General features: G+C 44.1%; 1 protein-coding gene across 1 annotated transcript in view; it reads right to left on the reverse strand.

Annotated features, from left to right (window-relative positions):
- Positions 1-1,214: 1,214 nt before the first annotated feature.
- Positions 1,215-11,535, reverse strand: part of LOC119862187 (arylsulfatase D-like) — a 76,364-nt gene continuing 66,043 nt past the window's right edge. Inside the window, exon 11 of the mRNA XM_043498510.1 lies at positions 1,215-1,438. Within this exon, the coding sequence (XP_043354445.1) occupies positions 1,335-1,438 (104 nt within the window). The 3' untranslated portion in view covers positions 1,215-1,334. The remainder of the gene's footprint in view (positions 1,439-11,535) is intronic.

Raw genomic sequence — 11,535 nt, forward strand, 5'->3', positions numbered from 1 at the left:
TGGACAACGTTGATGACAATGGCATCCAAACAATTTCTAATGGGCCTTCAATCTGCCTTAAAGCACACTCAACAACCATTCTACACCTGCGCAGAGTGTAATTAAACCATCTCTTGTCAAGGCCTCTGAAATCAGAATACAGATTTATAAGCTAAAGCAAAAGGGGTATGCGGGCTCCCCCAGGATGACAGTGCAGACAGCAACACCATTTATGTCAATGTCATTTCTAAATCTGGCTCTGTGGTCCACTGGTGCCTGCAGAGCAATGAAGTAGTACCCTTTGCAGTGTATGTACTCAGGTGCTCCACCAGGAGGGCAAATGAGGCCCAATAATGGCCCTGGCACAATTAGGCAACCCCCTTCTCTTAAAGCCAGCAGTTACTGCTGGAATATCTTTAATGCCCACTACTTTGAAGTTGGAAAGTTGACCGAAGTGACGGCAAAGGTATCTAAGGCAATCAGGCATGTAGTTTACCCCAAACTGGTTGGCAGTGGACCTGTATTTAAAAACAAATGTGCATTCAGTTTGGTAACATGTTCACCACAGTGATGATACCCCTCCATTAAGACTTTTCTAACCTCTGCTTGAACCTGGGGCTCTGCCAGCCCCAAGGCAGCGCACAGACCTGAGTCAAACTAGCCAGACAAAGTGCCCCGCTGGACTCGGGTCTGCGTGCTGCCTTGGGGCTGCCAGAGCTCCAGGTTCAAGCAGAGGTTAGAAAAGGTAACATACAATATAGATGCTCAAGCCCAGGGATACTAAACACTGGTAGAAAAAGAAATCCTAGTTCATTTATCTGGGGCAAAAGCCTGAGCTGTTTAGGGCCAAATTGCAACTGAGACAGAATTTGGTCCAGAGGTTATGTTCAGGCCTTAATCAGGCAGAGCTCAGTGATAGGGGTGGGTGCGTGTAGGTAGGTCAGAAGTGAAAGGAATGTCTGTTTCAAATAGTCCAGTGTAATTTTGCCCTGACTATGGATGTCAGTATTTAGCTCAAAGTCATTTAAGTTTTATTCTCTTTTTTTTCAGGTTACTAGCTGTTTGACTGCCTCCGTGTTCTTTCTTTGGTTAAAGAATTTCCTGCTCACTGTCACCTTCTTTGTCACACCAGCAAAATGGGAATGTTCCACAGCACGGCTGCAGCCAGGGCTTCCATATGTTGTTGTACCCAGAGAGCTGCTGAGGGACCGGAGTCAGGGTCCTGCGATGCTCCTGAACAGCTCTTTCTAGTCTGCTTATTACTGTGTCAAACAGGGGCTCAGTGGCAGGAGACAGAGGTTTGGTCTCAGCTGGGTCACTGGAGAGATCAAAGAGCAAAGGAGGGTCATGATGGGTTACGTCTTCCCCAAAGCAATGGCACATTCCACTTCTATAACAGCTCCAGCACCCTCTGGCTGGAATATTGGAGTCACATAATGAGCCTTCCACAGTGCCCCACCTGCCAGGAGAGAAACCAATTTAAGTAATGAAGATGGACATGAACTAGACAGAGCTCGCCTAAGGGCAGTATTTTCCCTGCAAAGGCTTTTATACTGTCCCTGTCATAGGAAACAAGCGGCAAGCCAAGATGACCATGCAACTATTTATCTACTGGGAACTAACTGAATTCCAAAATAGTCTTTTCCAAAAGCCGCTGAACCGGTTCTTTTTGTTCTTCTAAGGTGGTGAGCTGTAGAACCATGCTTAAAAGCATTTCTTTTTACAGCAACTGGTACCCTCATTTATCCCTGCTAGAGATGACTAACTTAGTTCTACGAGACAAGGGCCAGATCTTTCTATGTGTGTGGACTGCATCTAATGTATTGTGGGTGCCAACTACTGCTCTGTAAATTGCTGTGCAAGACCAATGCTCCTCTACGAGCTGGACTGCATTCCCCCTCTCTGCTTTGCAGAAGTCTATCAGCTCAAAAGACTGTCCCTAAGAATTGTCCAGTGGGCCCCGATAGCTAGAGGGCGAGTCTTATTCCCAATATAGTCACAAGGGTGTTGGGAGTGAGTGAGAGAGTCATATGTGGATGGAGCCACCTATTTAAAATGACTACTTGGGTATAAGACAGGTTTCAGAGTAGCAGCCGTGTTAGTCTGTATTCGCAAAACGAAAAGGAGTACTTGTGGCACCTTAGAGACTAACAAATTTATTAGAGCATAAGCTTTCGTGAGCTACAGCTCACTTCATCGGATGCATTTGGTGGAAAACTCTTAGTTCTCAAAGAACATTCTCAGCAGCATGGGGGCTCCCAGCTCATGGTAAGGAAGGAGATGAAGGAGACTGCTCTGGGACAAGACTGTGATGCGTTCCCTCAGGGACTCAAATGCTTCCCAGAGTTTGCAGGACCACATGTACTGCACACTTTCTGCTATTCTCCTTTGTAGGGTGTAGCAAGGGATGCTGGAACAATTTTCATAGTGGGAGTGCTGAGAGTCATTGAACCAAACTGTAACCCTGTAGATAATGGAAACCACTTGAATCCAGTAGGTGCTGGAACTGCAGCACCTATGGGTATACATAATAATATAGTGATAGCTAGCTCTGTTGGCTTATGTGGAGGGAGGTCTCCCGCTCTTCCTCCTACCCCTGTGGAGCTGTGTGCGCCCTTAAGGGTGCAGTGCTTGCAGTCTTAGTGCAGGGACTGGAATTGTACCTGGCCCTTATGTGGTCTGCCTAAGGGAAAATTCTTTATCGTCTCTCTCTGCACTTTGCACTCATGGAAGGACTAGACAGAATCTGGCCCCAGCTTATTTCCATCTCAGGCTGTAGCCTAGTCTTGAAAGCAGGGCAGCTTACTGGATATCAACTGTAGGCAAATAATACAATAGAAACAGAAACTTGTTTTCAATGCGGTGTGATAAACACTAGATTGCAGCGCTACAGCAGCACGTGGTATCGAGCTGTTGCCCAGACCAGTGGCTCTCCAGTCACTAACCGATGGTCGGAACAGAACTATCTAAAACAAAGGAGCAGCATCCCAGTAGGAGGCTGGCTAATCAGGAAAAATGACAAGGCGTTAAGAGTGCAACCGAATGCAGTTTGACTGGAGATTTGCCTCCCCCTGTATCCCATGGTCCAATGGGAGATGATACAATTGATCTGAGCAAAGCTCTGTGAGTGACATTATTAATTGAGACAAGGTGGGTAGGATAATATCATTTATTAGACCAACTTCTGGTGGAGAGACAGACAAGCTTTCAAACTACACAGAGCTCTTCCATAGGTCTGGGAAACGTACTCCAAGATTACCTCACCCACCTTGTCTCTCTCTCATATCCTGGCAACGACGTGGCTACAACTACACTGCGTACGTTATTATTTATCATTAGTATTATTTTATTTTCTATAAACAATCAGGGCGATGGAAGCCCAAGGTCCACATAAAAAATGTTCATGCTCCCAGTTGGTAGCAGCCATCTGATGGCAACACATTTAGGCCCTGATCCCCTGTAACTGAAATCATTCCAGGAGGAGGAGGAGGTGGTCGTGTCCAGCACAAGAGAGAGATTAGACATGATGCCTAACTGACAGGGAAAAACAATATTGAAAGCTGAGTAGAACTCAGCATTGGAGAAGCCAGCAGGGGTTCCAACCAGCACAGACAGACAAAGAGGAACATATAATTGGAGTTAAAGCAACCCTGACTGAACTTGAGGGAAGTGTGTTAATTTTGGGGTACCATGTTAATGTAATATGTCCAAGGAAAAACTGTTTCTTGAATCTAAATAACTCTCAAACCCATCTGGTGATAATCAATTTAACAAGCAGAAAGAAAGTGTCACTAATAAGTCCTATTGTGTCAGGATAGAGGAAAGGACTCTTTAACATATAGACAAAAGACTCTACCAGCCTAGATGAAGGGCCTAATTGATGAGTCCTCACTAGAAGACAGAAAGATACAATGGCTTCACATTCAGACAGCCCAATATACATACATGAAAGGACAATAAGTAGAACATGAACATGATGTATTTTAAAATAAGCAGAACAATAAGGAAAAATCAATTGGACTCCAAAGATTTCTCCTGCATTGTAAGAAAGGAATAGATCTGAGCAAGGAACAGATTTTTTGTTTCCGATTAAATTACATGGAATATTACAGTTTTTGGTTTAACTATGGTTCATTTAACCAAGTTTCACCTGCCTGAATTTCAGACCTACCCACATTTTGAATATATCTGATCTGCATGTCTGTAATGGACATACACGTATAAGTTATGCAGCCAGATGAGCAAATTATTTTTTCTCTCTAATTTGTGGGGAAAAAGATTGCTTGAGTAGCTATGGGATTCCTCCCAAAAATGATATCTTGCATTCTCTCTTATGTGACTAAAGTGGGAGCTGATATACATGTGCAGAATGTTTCATTTTTTGGAGAACCATCTCCTTGTGTTTCATTGGGATAACTAGGAAGGTGCATAACTCTATGCAGTTAAGTAAACCAAATATACATAAGGTTAGACAGGTAAAAGATAAGAGCAAGAGAGAGAGATATTAACAATCCATTGTTACATTATTGGTAGTAGGGAGCAAAGATATTTGGTGCATTAGATCAATTTGAAACCAAGTAGCAGACAACAACACACATAAGCCAGTCTACTAAACACAAAGCTTAGTAGGGCATCAATATACACAACTATCATTATTTTTATATTACTGTAGCAGCTAGAGGCCCAAGTCAAGCTCAGAGATCCATCGTAAAAAAACATAGTAACATACAACCCCTACCCTGGAGAGCTTTTAGTCTAGAGATAGACAATACAAAGGATGAGAGGGGGAAACTGAAGTAAGTGAGATAAGGGAAGTGACTTGCTCAGGGTCACAGAAGTTTAGCGACAGAGCTGGGAATAAAAAACACAGGTCTCCTGACTTCCAGTTTAGTGCCCTATCCATTGCTAGACCACTCTGCCTCTCAATAGGGTTAGATGATTAAAAGCTTGGTGTGTTCACATATTTTCCTACACAGGCAGATTCATTTTATGATCTCACGTCAGCATTTTGGTTTGGGCCAAAGGCCCCATTGGTTTCCATACTAAGTTCTCCCCTAAGGCCCATCTTTTCTTGAACCTGGCCCAGAATGGTCAGATTTGGGCTGTGATTTCTCCTATTTCTTATACTTTGTATTGCCCCATCTTAAATGCAGGATTCTCTTTTGTGAGCCACACTACCCTGACCCCTTTCGTAACCACTACTCTCAAACTTGTGACTAAGTGACATTTTGTATTGTTTCACAGGTGCTGCATGGGGATATTAGCCAGAATATAGTTAGTTGCATTTTTATCTGTCTGGGTCTTGCAAACAGTTTCAGGCCATTGTGTGTGCGAGACCAGAAATTTCTAATCTGTGGGGAGTCCCAGAAAATGTGTGTGCAGGGACCTATTTGACTACAACATGTCTCTGAGAGATTGAGGGAATGGGAAGAGTGTTGGATTCATGTTGTTAGAAAAACTGGTGTGTAGAAGAAGTATCCATTGCTTTTATCCCATCGAATTTCTCTCTCAGAAGATGAAAAGGTGGGACCCCCAGTTGTCAGGATATCTGCCCAAGTGTCCTCATCTAAGGGACATACCTATTTTCTTTTTATATGTAGCCACTTGTCTGTTTCTGTATCTCGTTCAGGGCTGTGGTGGGTTGACTCACTAGTCCTTTAGTACTTATTGTTAAAAGATTCATCAGTTAAATTTCAAATTTGGAAGACAGTTAAAGCATGGTCAGTCAGAATTCGTCTGAAAATGAAACAGGGATTTAAATGGCATACAAGTTGGAGATTGATGAAACACTCATTGGGAGGGGGCCGAGGGAGGGGGAAATCTCTTTGATTGAAGCACTTTGAGGCTAGGCACATATCTATGGATTCAAATTCAAAGCAAAGCAATAGTGATGGACCCCCAGCCTCCTTGGATGCATTAGAATTTATCAGGTTTCAGAGCAGCAGCCGTGTTATCCGCAAAAAGAAAAGGAGTACTTGTGGCATCTTAGAGACTAACAAATTTGAGCATAAGCTTTTGTGAGCTACAGCTCACTTCATCAGATGTATGCAGAAGTAAGCTGTAGCTCATGAAAGCTTACGCTCAAATAAATTTAAAGGAATACTTGTGGCACCTTAGAGACTAACAAATTTGTTAGTCTCTAAGGTGCCACAAGTACTCCTTTTCTTTTTAAGGATACAGACTAACATTGCTGCTACTCTGAAACCTGTCGAATAATGTGTTAGTCTCTAAGATGCCACAAGTACTCCTTTTCTTTTTGTAGAATTTATCAGTGTACCACTGCCCTCTAGTGGAATGTTTCATAACATACCTGCTTGGTTATCAATTTTCTTGGAAATTGCTCATTTAAGTCACCAGGCAGTTAAGATACAGAGCCAGACTTTAACTCCAGCTGATGGTGTATGTTTGGAGAATGATTCATTCTGAAATCTAAACCAATCCAGCCTCCCTCTCTTGAAAACACACTTTCATATTCAGAGAAACTTTCAAACTTAAGCCAATAAGCTTCCTTACCACATTTGTTAATAATAGAAATCTGATTCTTTAAACTTGGGGCTACTACATTCCAGACTATCTTTCTCTTCCCTCATCCCCATTTAATCCTACAATGATTCATTAATCAGTCATTTTCTTTAGCAATGTGCATTCATCTGAGAGATGGGAGACCTGTGTTCAAAGCCCTGTTCTAAATCAGGTAGAGTGGGGATTTGAACCTGGTTCTCCTATAGTTTGAGGGAGTGCTCTTACTGCCAGGCAGAGATAAGAGCCTCCCTTCCGCCCATCAATTAGGCACCTAGAGGCCCAGATCAATGAGAGATTTGTGCCCAAGTCCCTTTGTTAACTTAGGCCTTAAGTTCTGCCCCGTTTCATTCCTGGATAGCTTAGGTGGCTCCCCTCTCAATTGATGGGTTCTACGAATCCTTTTTTTAAGCACCTAACTCTCCTCCATGCATTGTACAGGAAGCCTGTGAGCATAACTCAGGGCTTAGGGCTCAGATTCACAAAGGTCCTTAGGCAACAAACTCTGTTGATCTGAGCCTATAGGCACCTGACTGATGGGTTGGAGGGAGACACCCATCTCTGCTTGAGACTCTCAGCTGTGACTCCTCTCCTGCAGTTCTGTGTCTAGGCCAGGTCAGCCCTTTCTCATGAGACAAGAGAGACAGAGAAGTGAACCTATCTCATCGTAGCCAATAGCCCAGTGGTTAGGGCACTCAACTGCGATGTGGGACACCTACATTCAAATCCCTTCTCTGTCTGGTTCAGAGCAGGGACTTAAAGCCAGGTCTCCCACCTCTCAAATGAATATCCTAGCCTCTGGGCTGTGGAGTATTTGAGGGGATCAAAATCTCACGTAAGGTCCTATTTGAGCCTTTAGGTACCTACATTTACCTTTAAAAATCCAACCCTTAGTAATAGCTCTGCACACCCACCCGAGCACCAAATATTCCCAACCTGTTCGCCCATGACTGTCATTTGTGTGAAACCCAATCTGGTAAGTGTGCTCTGAGAAAGCCTCCCAGATCGGGCCTCACTGCGGGGAAAGGCAGGGAAACTCCTAGTCCGAGAATCCCTTTGGGCTACGGAGTGAGCAAGGGTTCAGAACAGCTCGTTAGCTGTGGAGTAGCACCAGGATGTAGGCAGCTTTGCTCACAACAACTGGTGGAAACAGAGGCACCTAGGGGGACTAAGTGCCTACACAGTTAGGCGGCTGCTGAGCAGTGGTTTTGAGAATATCAGTGATACCTAAATGTGGGATTTAAGTGCCTAAGAACCTTTGTGGATCTAGCCCTTGGTTCTTACAAAAAGGAGCCTCAGAAGCTGGCAAGCTGAGTAGGGAGCTTGTGTAAGCTAGACAGGATCAAAATGCAGAGGAGAAGGGCATAGATGCCTAAGCAGCTGACCTAGTGCAACAGGCTGACAGGCGCCTCCCTACACTCAGGATGTGTTGGCATGAACCCTCTCATGCAGTTAGGTACCAAAGCCAGGATAGCCACTGTAGCTAGCCCACACTTTAGCAATCAAACTGTCGCTCTTTCTTGCACACTCAATACCTCTCTCATGCTTTGCCCTATTTTCTCTTTGACCCTGGTTGTCTGTTGTGTGGGTGCTGTGCTGCCCCACTCCAGTGGCCTGCATCTAGCCCTCCTGCAGCAGGGACTGACAGGTACCAAAATTTCAGTGTGCTCAGAGCACAGCTACAGGGATTGGACCTCACTGACAATATAGACAATTCTCCCTCCCTTCATGGCCTTCAGGGCTTTGGCTTGAGTGAGGGATCTGAGCAGCTTATTAGCTGTGACATGGTGTCAGGCCTTAGGTGGCTTTTGCAAATGCTGACTGGTGGAAATTTTAGGTGCCTAGCAGATTTAGACACCTGTGGGGGTAGGTGGCAGCTAAGAAGCAGCTTTGAAAATGTCAGTGGCATGCAAGTGGTGGGCTTGGGCACCTAAAGAGGCAGATAGGCACCTAAATACCTTTCAGGATCTGGCCCATAGGCTTCGCAACAATGAACAAGCAACGTCTTAATATCTTTAAAAAAATTTGTCCCTAGTCACCCTCTGTGACTTGGTTTTCCATCTGTGCAATGGGAATAATAGCACTTCCTTACCTCACAAAGGTGTAGTGAGGATAAATACCTTAAAGACTGTGAGGTGCTCAGATACTACAGTGATGGGGCTATACATGTACACAATATGATAGATACAATAGCTGATATATTCCGCTCAAAATGTATTAAAGATTTATGAGAAATGTTTAGAGGCATAGATCAACTTTTTGGCTTTATCAGCAGTAACTAAGCCTCACAACACCCCTGTGAAGAACTTAAAAATTATTACTGCCATTTCAGAGATGGGGAAACCAAGGCAGAAATGTTAAGTGACTTGCTCAAGGTCTTAGAGATAAGTGCTTAAATGAGGAGAAAGGGATGGTCTCCTCCATCACCTTCCGCCTTACCTCAGCCATCAGGAATGAGAAACATGGATTTCCTATAACCACTCATTCATGGATTCTGACACTACATCGTATGTGTCAGCGCAGGACTTAGAACTCTGGAATTCCTAGCTCCCAGCTCTCCTGTTCTTAGGGGGACTTGACATCTTTAAAAATATATCAGCAAGGAAGTTTGTTTGTTTGTTTTGTTTGTTTGAAGGTTTTGGAGTTAAGTCATAATTAAGAAATGCATTACAGCTGCTGTCAATTAACCTAATTGAAGAAAGATGTTTCACAGCTGAGCTTTATAAAGGGAAAACTCAGTTTAACAGAGAAAACAGAACTCCTGAAAATAAGCAAACAACTTCTTAAGCTTAAAAAAAATAGTCTGTATCCATGATCACTCTGTTGGTAGCTCTCCTGATGCTTTTGCAGCTGGAGCAATGAAAGCACTGGCTATAATGAGGCAGCAGCACCTTCTATTATTCTAGGTGAGCGCCAGATTTTTAAAGGTATTTAGGCATCTAAAGATGCAGATAGACACCTAGTGGGATTTTCAAAATCTCACGTAAGGTCCTATTTGAGCCTTTAGGTGCCTAAATTTACTTTTAAAAATCCAACCCTTAGTAATCATAGAATATCAGGGTTGGAAGGGACCTCAGGAAGTCATCTAGTCCAACCCCCTGCTCAAAGCAGGACCAATCCCCAACTAAATCATCCAGGCCAGGGTTTTGTCAAGCCTGACCTTAAAAACTTCTAAGGAAGGAGATTCCACCACCTCCCTAGGTAACGCATTCAGTGTTTCACCATCCTCCTAGTGAAAAAGTTTTTCCTACTATCCAACCTAAACCTCCCCCATTGCAACTTGAGACCATTTACTCCTCGTTCTGTCATCTGCTACCACTGAGAACAGTCTAGATCCATCCTCTTTGGAACCTCCTTTCAGATAGTTGAAAGCAGCTATCAAATCCCCCCTCATTCTTCTCTTCCACAGACTAAACAATCCCAGTTCCCTCAGCCTCTCCTCATAAATCATGTGTTCCAGTCCCCTAATCATTTTTGTTGCCCTCCGCTGGACGTATTCCAATTTTTCAACATCCTTCTAGTAGTGTGGGGCCCAAAACTGGACACAGTACTCAAGATGAGGCCTCACCAATGTCGAATAGAGGGGAACGATCATGTCCCTCGATCTGCTGGCAATGCGCCTACATATACATCCCAAAATGCCATTGGCCTTCTTGGCAACAAGGGCACACTGTTGACTCATATCCAGTTTCTTGTCCACTGTAACCCCTAGGTCCTTTTCTGCAGAACTGCTGCCGAGCCATTCGGTCCCTAGTCTGTAGCAGTGCATGGGATTCTTCCATCCTAAGTGCAGGACGCTGCACTTGTCCTTGTTGAACCTCATCAGATTTCTTTTGGCCCAATCCTCTAATTTGTCTAGGTCCCTCTGTATCCTATCCCTACCCTCCAGCATTTCTACCTCTACTCCCAGTTTAATGTCATCTGCAATCTTGCTGAGGGTGCAATCCACACCATCCTCCAGATCATTAATGAAGATATTGAATAAAACCGGCCCGAGGACCGACCCTTGGGGCACTCCACTTGATACTGGCTGCCAACTAGACATGGAGCCATTGATCACTACCCGTTGAGCCTGAAAATCTAGCCAGCTTTCTAACCACCTTATTGTCCATTCATCCAGCCCATACTTCTTTAACTTACTGGCAAGAATACTGTGGGAGACAGTGTCAAAAGCTTTGCTAAAGTCAAGGAACAACACGTTCACTGCTTTCCCCTCATTCAAAGAGCCAGTTATCTCATCATAGAAGGCAATTAGATTAGTCAGGCATGACTTGCCCGTGGTGAATCCATGCTGACTGTTCCTGATCACTTGCCTCTCCTCTATGTGCTTCAGAATTGATTCCTTGAGGACCTGATCCATGGTTTTTCCAGGAACTGAGGTGAGGCTGACTGGCCTGTAGTTCCCAGGATCCTCCTTCTTCCCTTTTTTAAAGATGGGCACTTCATCAGCCTTTTTCCAGTCATCCAGGACCTCCCCCGATCGCCATGAGTTTTCAAAGATAATGGCCAATGGATCTGCAATCACATCCGCCAACTCCTTTAGCACTCTTGGATGCAGCACATCCACCCCATGGACTTGTGCTCATCAAGATTTTCTAAATAGTCCTGAACCACTTTTTTCTTCACAGAAGACTGGTCACCTCCTCCCCATGCTGTGCTGCCCAGTGCAGCAGTCTGGGAGCTGACCTTGTTCGTGAAGACAGAGGCAAAAAAAGCATTGAGTACATTAGCTTTTTCCACATCCTCTGTCACTAGGTTGCCTCCCTCATTCACTTTCCTTGACTTTCTTCTTGTTGCTAACATACCTTTTTGTTACTCTTAACATCTCTTGCTAACTGCACCTACAGGTGTGATTTGGCCTTCCTAATTTCACTCCTGCATGCCCGAGCAATATATTTATACTCTTCCCTGGTCATTTGTCCAATCTTCCACTTTTTGTGTTTAAGATCAGCAAGGATTTCACTGTTAAGCCAAGCTGGTCGCCTGCCATATTTACTATTCTTTCTACACATCGGAATGGTTTGTCCCTGTAACCTC

This window comes from Dermochelys coriacea, chromosome 1 (genome assembly GCF_009764565.3).
Source record: "Dermochelys coriacea isolate rDerCor1 chromosome 1, rDerCor1.pri.v4, whole genome shotgun sequence".
Lineage (NCBI taxonomy): Eukaryota > Metazoa > Chordata > Testudines > Dermochelyidae > Dermochelys > Dermochelys coriacea.